Source organism: Pseudocercospora fijiensis (assembly GCF_000340215.1).
Source record: "Pseudocercospora fijiensis CIRAD86 unplaced genomic scaffold MYCFIscaffold_1, whole genome shotgun sequence".
Taxonomy (NCBI): Eukaryota; Fungi; Ascomycota; class Dothideomycetes; order Mycosphaerellales; family Mycosphaerellaceae; genus Pseudocercospora; species Pseudocercospora fijiensis.
Window position 1 is genome coordinate 11,148,554 of NW_006921532.1, and position 15,156 is coordinate 11,163,709.

The 15,156-nt window shown below is 49.1% G+C and overlaps 5 protein-coding genes across 5 annotated transcripts; 2 read left to right on the forward strand and 3 right to left on the reverse strand.

Moving 5' to 3' along the window:
- Positions 1-4,592: 4,592 nt before the first annotated feature.
- MYCFIDRAFT_63612 (uncharacterized protein) lies at positions 4,593-5,447 on the forward strand (the record flags this gene model as incomplete). Its single annotated transcript, XM_007922086.1, has 1 exon — positions 4,593-5,447. One exon carries the CDS (start codon positions 4,593-4,595, stop codon positions 5,445-5,447), a length of 855 nt encoding a protein of 284 aa, XP_007920277.1.
- A 461-nt stretch (positions 5,448-5,908) lies between these two features.
- MYCFIDRAFT_202009 (uncharacterized protein) lies at positions 5,909-6,562 on the reverse strand. The gene has a single exon (XM_007923990.1). It carries the CDS (start codon positions 6,544-6,546, stop codon positions 5,959-5,961), a length of 588 nt encoding a protein of 195 aa, XP_007922181.1. The 5' UTR covers positions 6,547-6,562; the 3' UTR covers positions 5,909-5,958.
- A 1,160-nt stretch (positions 6,563-7,722) lies between these two features.
- On the reverse strand, positions 7,723-9,714 carry MYCFIDRAFT_57025 (uncharacterized protein). Its single transcript, XM_007922015.1, has 2 exons — positions 9,338-9,714; positions 7,723-9,284 (listed from the first exon to the last, which is right to left on the reverse strand). Exons 1-2 carry the CDS (start codon positions 9,611-9,613, stop codon positions 7,896-7,898), a joined length of 1,665 nt encoding a protein of 554 aa, XP_007920206.1. The 5' UTR covers positions 9,614-9,714; the 3' UTR covers positions 7,723-7,895.
- Positions 9,715-10,260: 546 nt separating this feature from the next.
- MYCFIDRAFT_32276 (uncharacterized protein) lies at positions 10,261-11,811 on the forward strand (the record flags this gene model as incomplete). Its single annotated transcript, XM_007921726.1, has 2 exons — positions 10,261-11,277; positions 11,338-11,811. 2 exons carry the CDS (start codon positions 10,261-10,263, stop codon positions 11,809-11,811), a joined length of 1,491 nt encoding a protein of 496 aa, XP_007919917.1.
- A 325-nt stretch (positions 11,812-12,136) lies between these two features.
- On the reverse strand, positions 12,137-14,544 carry MYCFIDRAFT_78577 (uncharacterized protein; the record flags this gene model as incomplete). The annotated part of the gene is made up of 2 exons (XM_007922331.1): positions 12,137-14,164; positions 14,227-14,544. The coding sequence occupies 2 exons, from the start codon at positions 14,542-14,544 to the stop codon at positions 12,137-12,139; spliced, it is 2,346 nt and encodes a 781-aa protein (XP_007920522.1).
- Positions 14,545-15,156: the final 612 nt, after the last annotated feature.

Consider the following 15,156-nt stretch of genomic DNA (forward strand, 5'->3'; position numbering starts at 1 on the left):
ACTAGGCACTACTATACGCTAGCTTTCGTAGAAGCAGCTAAACTAGGCACTACTATACGCTAGCTCTCGCAGAAGCAGCTAAAGCAGCTTAACTAGGCTAGCTCTCGTAGAAGCAGCTCTCGTAGAAGCAGCTCTCGTAGAAGCAGCTCTCGTAGAAGCAGCTCTCGTAGAAGCAGCTCAACTAGGCTAGCTCTCGCAGAAGCAGCTTAGCTAGCTCTCGTAGAACTGAATAGGCCTAACGAACCGATAGATAATAACGAGTCGGACGAGGAGATTGTAGTCGGCGACGAGGACTTAGCGAGCTTATAAGGATATAATAGAAGGGTAGCTATAACGGATCTTGTTAATGCCAACTCTACTGCTATTCTACTGCTATTTCTAGTGCTATTTCTAGCGCCATTTCTAGCGCCATTTCTAGCGCCATTTCTAGCGCTATTTCTAGCGCTATTTCTAGCGCTATTTCTAGCGCTATTCTAGCGCTATTCTAGTGCCATTTCTAGTGCTATTTCTAGCGCTATTCTAGGGCTATTTCACCGCTAATTGCAGCATTAACGCCTGCTAGGAGAGCTACCTTAAGAGCCTATTATACGTCGACCCGCTTCCGAGAGTCTACGCTTAGTACGCAATACGCGACCTCGCTCCTCGTTAGTACGAGTAACGGTGCTAAGAATCCGCTTAGCTCGAGTATATGCCTATTTAGTAGTCGGATCAATCTATAGAGGTAGCTATCGCTAAGTACGTAGACTAAGACTACTAGATAAGCCTAGGCGCTCCTAGCCTCGAGTTCCTAATACCTAAGTGTTACGGCTATAAAGGAGGTTAGCCTATACGCTAGTAGAGCCTATAATACCGCTTCTTAACTTATTTAGAGTAGCAGCGCGCTACTATAGAGTAAAGGGCATTGTAGGTAGCAGTATAGTATCCGATAGACGTATATTTAGGGCGCTATAAGCCGCTTCTCGAGCAGCCTCTTCCTCGGCCTTCTTCTATCTATCTTCCTTAGCCCTCTTCCTCGTATTATAAATAGTACGCTACTTAGTTAATACCTCTAGACTAAGGCTTTTTAGAGTATCGATTAGCTAAAAGGTAGCGAATAGTTGCTTATACTACTAAAGCTTCTCGAACTAGTCTATAAATACTAGCGCCTTCTACTTAAGGAGATCCTAATCGATAGTAACACTCTCGTTCTATTCATTAACTAAGTTAGCGGCAGTAAAGATATTAGCGATATTAGCTAGAATCGGATCGTCTATAACCTTAGTCGATAGAAGGTCGAATCGAATATAGCTTAACTAATCTAGATACTAAAGGGCAGGCCGCTTTAATATCTAATCCTTTAGTATACTAAATCTAATTGCTAGACGAGTGCTAGCTCTCGGAGCCTTGAATTTCGGGGGAGTAATACCCTCTAGAGGTATATTAATATAAAGAGCGTCTAGTTCTAGGTTATAGATGTTATAGCAATCTTCTACTACTAGTAGTTGCTAGGTATATACTGCCTTATCCTTACCGAGGTAGCGAAGGACGACTTTGCGTAGACACATGCCGTATTGTTCGCGCAGATAGTTATTCTAGAACTCCCGCCAAATCCGAGGAATCTTATCGCGAAGCTCTATCTCTTTCTTAGTCTAGTAGTTTCTATCGCTATTGCTATTATTATTATTATTATTATTAGCGGCTTCTCGAGTACCTAGCGTATTAGCATCTTCTCCTAGAAGCTTAGACTAGCGGAGCCCTAATAGCCGGAATGCTCTATGCGATCTACGTCGGCGAGGCTTAATTGCCGGATAGTTAGATTCTAGCCGCGGCTACTTAAGACGATTATCGATATAGTATAGTAGGAAGATGAAGGCTAAACTACGTAGAATGGCACGACCGGTACGGCTAAGACGTTAGACAACATCCTCGATATCGCGCGCAAGAGTAAACCTAGTCTAGTAAACAAGCTTAATATCTGGTATATTTAGGCTAACACTAAAAGCAGTAGTAGTAACTATAATCCGGTATTCCGATAGCCTATCTAGATGCTCTATAGTCTTATAGAAGCGGTTATACCGGCGCTTCTAGTCTCGCTTAGCGACACTGCTAGTATAGAATGTTACTATAGTATATACATTAACACCTTTGTTGTCCTATATATATCGTTTCTTCTAGTCCCTATACTTAGCAGTCGTTGCGACTAGCTAATACCGAATAACATTAGCTAGATCCTAGACATACTTACGACTATTAATAAATAAGAGGGCCTTCTTAATGTTTATCGGCGTAGCTTCCTTAGTCTCTAGGTCGAATGCACTATTAATAGCGAAATATAGGTACTCGTATAAGCGGAGCTAATTCTTTAGAATAGTACGTAGGATATGCGTAGTATCTAGACGATCGACACTACTACGAATAATCTTAGTCTAGAATAGCTAATTACTAACTAGACGAAATCTACTATATTTAAGTACAAAGTCCTCTATATCCTCGGACATTGTCGCAGAACAGCCGAGCTAAACTGTGTTATTACGGAGCAACTTACGTAGAGCGAAGATCTATATATATTCCTTCCGAAAGTTACGCTACTTGTTAATAAGATGGACTTTATCGATTACTACGAGACCGATACGGGCACGAACCTTAGGGTCCTATAGTAGCTTCCTAAAGGCTAGACTAGCACCGGTTTCTAGACTTAGGATAATATAATAATATCTACTATTAGTAATATAGTCGTATAGCTTAGGATAGAGGCTTATAGTTTCGGAGGTAATATTAATAGCGTTAACAATGCTATCTCGCTCGATCGGCTAGCTATCTAACTAGCTATCTAACTAGCCATCTAACTAGCTATCTAACTGCAGCTATTAATACCGGTTCTCGACGACCTTAGCCTACTCCTCGCTAAGGCGATTTAGCGGTATAAACTAGAGGGTAATAAGGCTAGTTAAATACGTAAAGGCTATAAATACTAAGCTCTTGCCCTCGCCTATCTTCGAGATCTATAGAACATCGCTACCGCCGAAGATTAGCGCGAAGACTAGATCGATCTAGACGTCCTTCGGCTAATATCCTTTTCCTAGATAAAGGCGATCTAATAGCTTAACAAGGCTAGCGGTAACGATATTACGGTAGATATTCTTAGCCTCTAGAGAAGCTGCGGCATTATATACGAGTTGCTTAACTTAGTCCTACGACAATAGGTTATCGGCGGCGTTAATACGATCGTAACGGGTCTAGAACTATGCTTTATAATCTCGCTTGTTCTTAGGCTACTAGACCGGTAGTAAGTAACTAAAATCCGGGCGCTCTCGAGTTATAGCGGCGCGACCTAGAAGTGCTGTTAGAAAGTGCTACTCGGATTTATTCTGCTATCTATTAGTCTTACGCTTCTTAGCCCTATCCTTCTTCTCCCTATTACGCTACTTGCGAGTGCCCCTCGGAGGTAGCGCTATTGTCTGTTTGTTAGTAGGTTAGTCGCGATAGGTTAGTCGCGATAGGTTAGTCGCGATAGGTTAGTCGCGGTAGGTTAGTTATAGTATACTATTAGTAGGCGACGGCGAGGTGCGATAGCGAGGTACGATAAGGCAAATAGGTATCTAAAGGGCTCTCTAGACCCTTCGTTAGGCCTATTCGAGTCTAAGAACGTGCTAGATAAAGGAATTACTACGAGTGAAGGTGCATATGTGCTAGTAGTATAGTGTAGCCCTCGGTAGTAAGATAAAGGCAAAGGGTTAAGAATATAGATATTCTAAGAGTCGGAGGTACGAGCGGCGGTTAATCTAAGGGTCTGCTCGTAATTTACTTAGCGTTTTACATACCGTTTGTATATAAGTAATACAAAGGAGGGTAGAACAAACGCAGTTACTAGAAGACCTGTCTTAAAAGATCGTATCTATAGCTTTAATTTAATATTTTAACGTATACTTTATATAGCTATTTTAAAAGATCGTATTATTGCGCAGAACAGCTTTTTTAGGTTTGTCTATCTAATATATAGTTGTGCTTCTATAAATTCGAATTCTCGTTTGTATACCGGACGGTTATATAGGAGCTATACGGTTTTCTTTTAGGCGCTTCGCTATAGGCTTAGTATAGACCGCTAAGCTAGATATATATTAGTATACTTAGCGGAGAGATAATGTAAGGACGTAGAGATAGAGTAGAAGGTAGAAGGTAGAAGGTAGAAGGTAGAAGGTGGAAGGTACTAAATTTAGGTAGAAGGTCCATGCAAGCCTACAAAGCGGGGCGCCTGAATAGAGGTAGTGCGGGAGGTGACAACCGGCATGGGGTGCACGACCTGTGAGAGCAATGCAGACATCGATTAGCAGGGTCGCCAGATATTCTATCGCATCGAATTCCATTGTCGCGGGTGGACGAACTGAACCAGAAGCCAGCTCATTTCTCCAATGCTCTCTGCGTGTCGGTATACACCACACCGGGCCGACCCCCCGAAACGCGTCGGCGGTCCGCTCGAAAAAAGACATTTCTTAGCGCGTCCCATGACTCAGCCAATCAGCAGCTGCGAACAGCACCCTTCCCTGGCCCATGCCTCCATCTCCACCAACAACACTCCCTCCCCTCCCATCCCACCATCAAAGCCAACAACCAAAATGACCGACACCAGAAAAACCGTCCTGATAACAGGCTGTTCCCCCGGCGGCATCGGCCACTCCCTAGCCCTAGAATTCCACCGCAAAAATTTCCGCGTCTTCGCAACCGCCCGCAAAACCTCTACCATCACCGACCTAGAATCCCAAGGAATCGAAACCCTCTCCTTAGAAGCAACATCCTCCCCCTCAATCCAAACCCTCGCCTCAGAAATCTCGGCGCGAACCGGAGGCGGAAAACTAGACTTCCTGATCAACAACGCCGGCCGCAACTACACCGTCCCCGCCACCGACATAGAACTAAACGAAGTACGAGAAACCTTCGAAACCAACGTCTTCGCCGTAATGAGCCTGTGTCAAATTTTCACCCCAATGTTAATCGCCTCGAAAGGCACAATCGTCCAAATCGGATCTCTGGCTGCGATTTTACCCTACGTGTTTGGATCGGTGTACAACGCGTCGAAAGCCGCTTTGCACGCGTACTCGGAAACCTTGAGGGTGGAGCTCGCGCCTTTTGATGTGAAAGTCGTGACGGTGGTGACGGGGGGTGTGAAGAGTAATATTGCCAGGACGAAGAGGACTTTACCCGAAAATTCGATTTATTTGCCGATCCGCGATATGTATGAGGAGAGGCTTGTGCACAGTCAGAGTAATGGGGTGCCGAATGAGGAGTATGCGAGGAGGGTTGTGGGGCAGCTTTTGACGCGGCCTGGGAAGGATCGGATTTGGGAGGGGGGGAAGAGTTGGGTGGTTTGGTTTGTTTATACGTTTTTGCCCAGGTGGGTTATGGGGGCGGTTATGACGAGGATGTTTCAGTTGTGGAGGTTGAAGGGGACGGGGCAGAAGAAGGTGAATTGAGTGAGTTATCTTGTGGATTTTGGGGAGATGATGCTCGACGTTGCTCGTCGAATGGGAATATAGATTAATTTGGAAGGGTAAGTGTGCCAACAATTCCAAGTATCGAACTGACCAGACCACTGGTTTCCAGCGGTAGGCATTGAAGCAGTCCCAATCTCCCCCATCGACACCAGGACTTCGCCTTTGATGTTGCTGGGATGACGCTGTGCTTATGGTGTTGACGTTGACTGCTGGAACGAACTTAAGGGACACGTAATCTGCATTGACCACCATGCTGCTCGATATGGATGGCCGCAACGATGTTGGCGACGGCGGTATACACAGCCTGAAACACGGCAATGCTAGCAGAACAGAACCTCGCCCAAAACCAAACAAGCTCCTTGATTGGTAGACCTACGCAGCTCACCTTCTCGATATAAAAAACGAAAAGCGGGAATTGCCAACAGAAGAAAACCGGGCGACACAGAAAAGAAAGTCACCGTATATAGAGCTTGCCCCAAGATCCTACACCCTACTTCTTAACAGCTTTCTCCGGCTCCTTCTCAAAAATCCTAACCCACTTCCCCCACTCCCTCGCCCCTTTCGAAAACGTATTCCTAACATCATCCTTAACCTCACTAATCTCAAACTGCTCATCCTCCCAATTCCTCTCCCCCCCACCTTTATGCGCCGGGAACCAACCAATACCTTCCAGAACTTCCGTTTCACTAGGCGCCACCGAGAATTTTGGGAAAAGCTTTGGATCGCGTTCATGGCATTTGGCGGCAAGGTAGCGTTCGAGGACTTGAATGGTAGGCGAAGGCACGAAGTTCAAGGTTAATTTGTCACCGTCGTCGTCATGCTTGCCGGAGGTGGAGGTTGAAGTCAAACGTTTTGTTACGCTGCGACTGACTTTGGCGCCACGGATGCTGCTGTATAGCCAGACTGCGTCGATTTCGAGAAGGCCTCCGAATGGCCAGACTAGAACAGCTAGCATGTCTATGGCGAAGCTGACTGGTAACAGGCCAGTGGCGATGATGGAGTCGCGTTGTGCTTTGGATTTTGACCGGAGCATGGTGTTGACGAACTCCTCGCGGATCTGTTCGTTGGTGCCAGGCATGCTGGCGGGATACACCATGAGCATTTCTTCAAGCTTGATAGTCTTCTTAGTCTGCTCGCCCTCGACGTGACCGTCGTCTGCATGATGATCCTCACTATCTTGCATTGATGCAATTCGATTGAGGAATTCAAGGTTGGAACCTTTGGTCTTTGACATGCCCCAGCTAATTCCTTTTGTGACGTTGCCCTTGACACCCTTCCACGACATAGTCTTGACGTTCTGTGTCTTTGCCTCACGTAACTCTTCCTGCCATTTCCGTTGGACCTTGTGGACCTTCCCCTCTTTCTCGCCTTCTTTTGGCTTGGACATGAACGGCGGCGGAGGAGGCGTGTAGATCAAGAATCGCTGAGGTATCTGCTCACTCGCTGTACCGGATAAGTGAGGCTTTGGGAAGGGCACCAGGTATCCGATCAATTTGTGTGGGTCTCGAGTAAAATGTATAGGAGATGCGACATCTTCTTTCTCGAGGCTCAGCCGTCCTGGCTGCTCGAACTGAGTGGTACCCATCGGTTGATTGGCGTAGTCTTGTGGATTATACGCTGGAATATCTGCTTGCTGTCCGGGCCTAGGCGGTAGCTCTGGATGTTGCTCATTCGGTCTTGGAGGCATCGCGGGTCGTACTTCGTTGTCAGACATCTTCAATCAGTGTGTCGAGTGTGTTGCTGAATTAGCTGCTCTGTGGAAGTGTGAGCTTACACAAATCGTGACCTTCTGCGCAGCATAGATATGCAATATCTTTGAATGTTTGCCTAGCAATGCCCTGCTTTGGCCATGGGACGTCATGCTCTGCGCCGCGTGTCCAGCTGTATACGCGCTCAGGTCGGTGGTATCGGCTTTGCGACATAGCCACAATGTCTGGCGAAGTATCCAATAGCCACCGACATGACGACGAAGGGATTCACTGTATCATGTGACGATCCGTGCAGTGCCGCGAACATGGTAGAATCGAGCATTTGAATGTGTTGATAGCAGGATTGAGATTCTTTCTCATGCCGATTCTCCCGGGAGCTTGAAGCTGAGGCTGCGTCATTGCTCGAACTCTCAATTGATACATGTATGCATTCTCGTGCGATAGCACTGCCAGCTGACCGCGATATCGCATCTGACTCATATAGGATGGACAAGGAATTGAGAGCGCTGTCTAAGATGAGTGATGAAGTTGCGGAATCAGAAATTGGCACTCTTGGCGGAAGGCTTGTTTCTGAAGACGCCTGCCTCAGGCTGTGTGGCCTGGAAGGGCAGTGCGGGAGACTGTCTTCGAATCGTGAACTTGCAGGCTCTTTTGTCCCGTTTATCCAATGATATTCGCTGAGCAATACAGCGGAAATACCTCAATGCACTCTAAGTATTTACAAAATCTTTTCCTTCACGTACAGATCCATGTATTCGTCAACGGGCATCTTGTAAAGGGTGGCAGTGTCGTTGTGGAGGTCGACCAACTTCTTGGTATGCTCAGCAGAGAAGTGTGGTGCAATGTGGTTCTTGAACTTGAGCAGGATCTCTGGCTTGGCCTCTTCTCTGCGCAGTCTGTGTCCAAGAGGTGCCTCAACGACAACCTCTGGAAGCACAGTGCCGTCCTTCAGCTTGACGGTCAGAGCGTTGGAGATAGTTCGCTTCTCTGGGTCATGGTAGTCTGCGGTGAACTGTGGGTCTTCTCGGCATTCGATCTTCTGTCTCAGGCTCTCGACCAGTGGGCTTGTGGCAGCCTCACCACCATCAGTGTAGTCATCAGCAGTAAGTCTGCCAAAGACCAACATAGTAGCAGCCATGTACTGAACACAGTGGTCACGATCGGCGTAGTTGTCCATGGGCTTGAACTGCTTATCAATGATACGAATGCAGGCCTCGTGTGTGCGGTTGACAACAGATTCGATGTCCTCGGCGGACTTGCCCATCTCCTTGAGCTGGTGGTGGATGCGCTCAGCAGCCTCCACAGCTGTCTGCGAGTGGAACTCAGCCGGGTACGAAACCTTGAACAGGACGTTCTCCATGACGTAGCTGCCATATGGTCGCTGGAACTTGAACTTCTTGCCTCTGAAGTTGACATCGTAGAAACCCCAGGTAGGAGTGGAGAGGACAGTTGGGACACCACCCTCGCCCTTAAGGACCTTGAGAGCCATGTCTACTGCACGCTGGCAGGCGTCACCAGCGGCCCAGGACTTTCTGGACATGGTGTTGGGAGAGTGTCGGTAGGTACGCATGCTCTGTCCGTCAACCCAAGCTTGGGAAATTGCGGCCTTGGTCTGCTCCTCGTTCAAGCCAAGCATCTTGGAAACAACTGCAGTCGAGGCAACCTTGACATTGACAACGTGATCAAGACCGACCTTGTTGAAGCTGTTCTCCAAGGCCAAGCAACCCTGGATTTCATGTGCCTTGATCATGCCCTCAAGTATATCGTGGATTTTGAACTGCTGTCCATTGCCAATCTTTTGTGTTCCTGCCTTGTTCGTCCTGTTTGCCCAGTCTGCAACAGCGAGGATCGCACCTAAGTTGTCGGATGGATGGCCCCACTCAGCAGCCAGCCAGCAGTCGTTGAAGTCCAGCCATCTGATCATGGCCCCGATGTTGAAAGCGCCGTTGATGGGGTCGAGCACATATGGAGTGCCAGGCACGCGAGTACCGTTCGGCACTGTGGTTCCTGGCACTACTGGGCCGAGGAGCTTTGTGCAAGAAGGAAATTCGAGAGCTCGGAGACCGCAACCGATTGTGTCGAGGAAGACGAAGCGTGCCGTATCGATCTAAGAAAAAGTGTTAGGTACTGCTTTCTCTACAGCCCTCGTGGTTTTCGTACAGCGAGGTCTGAGGTGATCTTGTAGTTGTGAATGTAGTCTGCCATATCTTTGATTTCTGGATCATACTCAGGCGCCTTGCCTGGCGGCGGAGCACCCGATTGAGGAGCCATTGTGGTCGAGAAAGCTCTGGCGGATTGGAGCTGAGTGAAGGGCGATCGGGCAGCCTTAAGACCTGTCTGAGCGAGTCTGCTTGACGTGCAGAGCGGAGCTTTGCTGCTCCGGCTTAGGCTTCTGGTGGTTGTTCGGAGCAAGCTTCGCGCTGCGATGGACGACATTGCTGTGTGCACTGCACAACAAGGGAGTGTGCTAATAGTATCAAGTGCGAGGGCAGATGAAAGCAGGATTCATGCGCTGTTGTTCCCCCAAAAGATTTTTTAGAGCAGCTGCAGGCAGAGATCAATGGCCAGCTCCAGGGCAGCGAGCGTAAACATTAAGCAGCCCAGAAAAGCTTGGAGCCGAGGTTAGCCGTGCCTGAATGAAGCTGTGAGCGAGATCGCCGTCTTCGCCGTCGCTCGGAATCGGAATCTCATACAGATTGTGGGCGACTTCGCTCAAGCAACGTATATGATATATCCGGATTGCAGTCGGCAATAAGCTGTTTCTTCACATGCTGTCACAGACCATGCGAGTCACAGGTCGATTGTACGTGAATCCTCCAAGCTGATAGCGCCGTCTTGGCAGCCGCTCCTTCGACACACATTGTCACATTGTACCGTCAAGGCACGAGCGTGCTTTAGCACCGGGTCCGGTATGCAGAACATCCTCGCAGGTGCAACCGAGGCGTCAAGCGTTTAGCAAACACCCGCTAGTGCTCAGGGAGACAAGTCCAATAATCAAAGATCGCAGCCAGGTTCACATGTGGCCAGCACGTCGCACTGCAGTGACCTCCTCGAAGCAGGATACCCGAGCCTTGGCCATAGCGATGACCGAAGAAGACCTCGAAAGAATCATCCCTGAGATCAAGGACTATCTCATCACGCATGGAAGTCTCCTCAAGCTTGTGCGGTATGAAGAACTCTCCACAGTCCAGGCCAGGCCTGTGGGAGTCAGCATTGTGCCAACGAGATTCCCACGAGCAGCGTTTGAGCAGGCGCAAAAACTACAGCCATGCATGAATGAGCTATACATTCGAGCCGCCAGTGATGAGCCTTGGCTCGAGGAGGTGTTCCAGCCATTGATGAAACAAGATGTGTTCCTGTCTTCCCTGTGGGACATTTGGCTCAAGGTAAAGGCAGCCGGTGTAGTCCAAGATGTGGTCTGCGGTATATTCAGGTCGGACTATATGCTCCACACAAGCAGCGCACAATCGTCTCCAGCGCTCAAGCAGGTGGAGATGAATACTTTCTCTGTCGCCGGAGCATTTCACGCACAGACTGCAGCCAGAATGCACAAGCACATCAGCAGAGTGCAGAACGTAGGTAGCAAACACGACTCTCCCCTTAAGCATCATTTTCGATCACGCAGGTCCTATCAGAAGAAATCTAACAACTCGCAGGATACGACGAAAACTTTACCATCCAACGACAACATCTCATCAATTGTCTCCATGCTATCACAAGTCCACAACCTCTACAAACCCACAACATCCCATCGTCTCTGCATCCTGATGATCGTCCAACCAGAAAACTTCAACATAGCAGACGAAAGACCAATCGAATACAGCCTTTGGGAAAACAAAAACATCCCCTGCTACCGCTGCGAGTGGCACAAAGTCCTTTCCCAAACAACCCTAACCCCCGACCGCACCCTTCTCTTCCGCAACACCTTCGAAGTCACCACAATCTACTACCGCGCAGGCTACGAACCATCGGAATACATGGACAACGAACGCAATCCAAGACTCCACCTCGAACTCTCCCGCGCAATAAAATGTCCAGATATCCTAACCCATCTCACAACCTTTAAATCCGTCCAAGCAGCTCTCACACAACCCGGCACAGTATATACCTCCCCCTCCCCTCCTCCTCCTCCATCGTAGCTAACCAACCATTCCACATAGCTCGACCTCTTCCTCCCCTCAACCTCCACCCATTCAATCCGCAAAACCTTCATGCCAATGCAATCCCCCAACCCCTCAACACCACCTCCCAACTATGAAAACCACATCCTAAAACCCAACCTCGAAGGCGGCGGAACCCACAACATCTTCGGTCCTTCAATCCCTTCTTTCCTCTCAACCCTCAAATCACCCTCAGAATTCAAAAACTACACCCTTATGCAACTCATCCACCCCCCTCCCACATTCGGATACCTCATGAGTCCGCCTCCTCCTCATCACGACATATATGCCGGGGAAGTTATCAGTGAATTGGGGATTTTGGGCACGTGGATTTTTCGAAGAAAAGGAAGAAGAGAGATTTTGAGAAATGATGTAGCAGGTTGGACGTTTAAAACGAAACCGGTTGATGTGAAGGAGATGAGTGTTGTGAAGGGGTTTGGGGCGTTTGATTGTCCGGATTTTAGCACAGAGTAAGGTAACGAAGAAAAGAGGAGGTAGATGCTAGAAATCATGGTGTTTTGTCTTCTTCCCTTGACATTCCATCTAGATGTAAAATTGTAATCTTACAGTAGTACAATACATGAAAAAATTTGTTCTTCTTGTGTTGTTGTTGGTGGCTGGTTTTTGAACCGACCGGGTATCTCATCACATTTCATCTCAAACCAAAACCCCCTTCCGCACACCTTCATTCCTCTAGCTGGTTGGTTGCCCCGACTTTCCCCATGTTTTCTCTAGACCCATCCGTCTCATCCATCCCTCTCCATGATCGCAATCAAATCATACATCTTCACTTCCCACCTCAGTAAGGCGGAGCAGCCATAATAGCATTAGTTCTCCTCTTCTCCTCAATCTTAAGACCCGCAAGAAGACTCCTCAAATCCGCCTTCTCAGTCCCCGGTGCAAATCCAATTTGCTGATGAAGTTCCACCTGTCGTTTCCCTTCCAAAACATCCTCGAGATCTTTCGCCCGGATTCTAGGTTTATGGTTAGAAGCAATATGATCTGTACCATTACTGGTATTCTGGCCGGAACTTAAACGTCTCTCGACGCCAAAATTTGGCAGCATTAGGAGTTGAGGATGGCTTTGATAGCTTTGTCCCACGCTGCCAGTACGGAATGATGCTGGAGAGGTCTTTTCGACGAATTTGCCGAAACAGTCGTCGGCTTCGAAGTCGAGCATGTTGGAGTCCTTCTCTTCGGATTCGTATTTGGCCCAAGTCGCGACGGTGTCTTTGTATGCATTCCTTACTTCTTCCGCACCAGTCCGAGCAAGCCATTGTGTGCCATCCCATACTCCCACCGGAACTCGGTTGCGGTTGATCACGACATTTCCGTGCGCTTGATTTCTAGTCGTCTGCGCAACTTCGATGATGTTTTTGATAATTTCCAGTGCCGTCTTGCGAGCTTCGTCAGTGGTGAAGAATGCGCTTCGTAAGCTGGTGGCTCGTGGGCTAGTCTCAGGTCGAATACTTCTGGAGTCGAAGCGATCAACAGGTTCTGCAGTGCTTTCATCTATTTCCCTGGTAGACTCGTTCGCAGCCACTGACATGTCATTATTTGACGCTCGTGGGTCCGCAGATGTGCCTGGTTGCTGAGAAGGTGTGGCTCCATTAACGGATCCCTTTGGCTTTTTGTGCGAACGCGACTGGTCTTCCCCGAAGATCCCCTTCTTCAAGTCGGAGGCTGATGGGTATGCACGTACTCGAACGAGGATCGCTGCGATCATATCCGTGACCTGATCCGAGTAGTATACATGTGATGCAAGACAGGCTATGCAACCCTTCAGCTGCTGGATCGTGTTCGCAGCAGCATTCTTCTCGTTGGTGGAGGCCGTATTCTGGGGCGACAGTGCAGCAGAGTCTGGTCTGGAACAATACGCGACAGATCGCAGGACTGATGACATGAGCCCGATCAAGACGTCCATCACTGAAAGTCCGATCAGGTTGAGGTCCGAGCAGACGACGCTCTGTATCATCTTGGCATAAGTTTCGTGCGGTCGGAAGAACGAGCCTTCGATTGGCAGCTTGCCGAGCACATCTTGCGCAGTGTAGAGAATCACGAAGCGGTCTTGCACCGAAGTCCACTGCGTGACCAGGCGGAACAGCTGCGCTGCCCACGTGCTGATGTCTTTGGTACTGCCTGATGACAGCAGTCGGTTCTCCTCTTCAGCGATATAGCGCATGAACGCGATAGTGGCCGCGCGGACTTGAGACCGGTTTTGTGTTTGAAACATGATCTTCAGGCAGTCAATGGCGAGCATTCCCGCCTCTTCCTCTTCAAGTTGGTCGGCATCTTGCACAGTGCCTTCAGCAGCCCGGGGGTCCGGCTCATGGTCTTCCGGCAGGCCAGAGAAGGTTCGCACGGTTGCAATGCTCTGCCTTCGATTTACTGACGACCGCTCCTTGTCTTCTTCAACTTCTGATTTGTTGGCCAAGCTCTTGAAGTGCTCGATATAATCTCGCTTGTCTGGATTGCGCAAGTTGCTTAGGATTGCGGCCATGGACGCATCAAACTCGCGATTCCACACGCGCTCGAATTGCTCTGTCGGGGCAAAGATGCTCGTAATGGCGGCAACTCCTGCCTTGCGCAGGCGCAGAGCATCATGAGATGCCACTGGCGTCGTAGCTTTGCCAATCTTCTTGGATGTGTTCCTGGCCAGGTCGGAGTAGATGCGCACGACTTCGACGTAAAGTGCTCGGTATTCGGAGTCGGCGGCCAGGCTGGCTGCATCTTGATGCTGGCAGAAGACGTCCCATGTGCGCGTCGTTGCCTCGATCAGGCTGATATCGTTGGTCTTGTTGACGATTTCGCGGATGATGCGCAATACCTGAGGCTCATGTCAGCGCCGATGCCTGGCGTCGCGCATAGGCGCTGAACGGAAAGACTTACGAAGGGTGCTATGAGCGCAAAGCCCGAAGCGCGATTGATGGTATTGTGCTCAAGAATCGCCGTGAGGATCTGCAGCGTGACATGTACTGCGGCACTTTGCCAATGGTAGACATCGCTGGCTGTGCGCGTTTCCAGGAAGTGGCCGACTTTGGGGAGCTTGTGTTGCCGCGTGCTGGCGTAGTAGAGCAAATATGACAACTCCGAGCTGTTCGGCCTGACGTCTGCTGCCGAGTTCTTGGGCAGGCGAGGATAGCACTTCAAGATCAACTGCTGGTGTTTTGGGCGAATGCGCTGCGGTCGTCCAGGCACTTGAGGCATCCTTAACAGCACACTCTACGCACTCCGAAGGGCCAGTGCAATCCTCCGCAGCATCGGTCAAAGGCGAGGGTGATCGTGAGTATCTGCAACTCGGTATTCATCAGCGTATTGCGTATTGCGTATGCGGTGCCTCGAGCGTCCCCTGCTGTCCCCTGCCTTCCAGATACGAGTCGACGAATGTCATCGGGGAGCTTGGCTGATGAATGTTGCTTACGTAGAGACATACTTCACAGATTCAGACCCACTTCCCGGCCTGCCGATCTTATGCACCACACACTGTTTCACATTCCCATCCTCGGTCGATTACTCTTCTTCTTACACCAACATTCTTTGCGCTGCTTATATGTCTCGTCAGCATCGCATCCTAGGTGGATGAAGCAAGAAACGGAGCAATCCACAGCAACACGCTCTCTGATCACGCTACAATCAAGCCTGGACAACATACTGCAATTCCAAGTTGTTCAACGAAAGGCCACGACTTGCCTAGCACGAACGCCTGGACACCACCTCGTTGTGATTCGTAGATGCCTGCTTGGACGCACTGCTAACAAGATACTGGCGTGCGCAGCGTCATGTCGTGGCATATATGACCGCGATCAAAGCAGGCACGTT

What these genes read in the sequence shown, in the direction of transcription:
- MYCFIDRAFT_202009 (XM_007923990.1), bottom strand. Translation starts at nt 6,546, where the DNA reads ATGCCTGGCACCAACGAACAGATCCGCGAGGAGTTCGTCAACACCATG.
- MYCFIDRAFT_57025 (XM_007922015.1), bottom strand. Translation starts at nt 9,613, where the DNA reads ATGTCGTCCATCGCAGCGCGAAGCTTGCTCCGAACAACCACCAGAAGC. An exon ending in AGATCACCTCAGACCTCGCT is followed by an intron (nt 9,285 to 9,337) that starts GTACGAAAACCA and finishes ACTTTTTCTTAG; the next exon opens with ATCGATACGGCACGCTTCGT.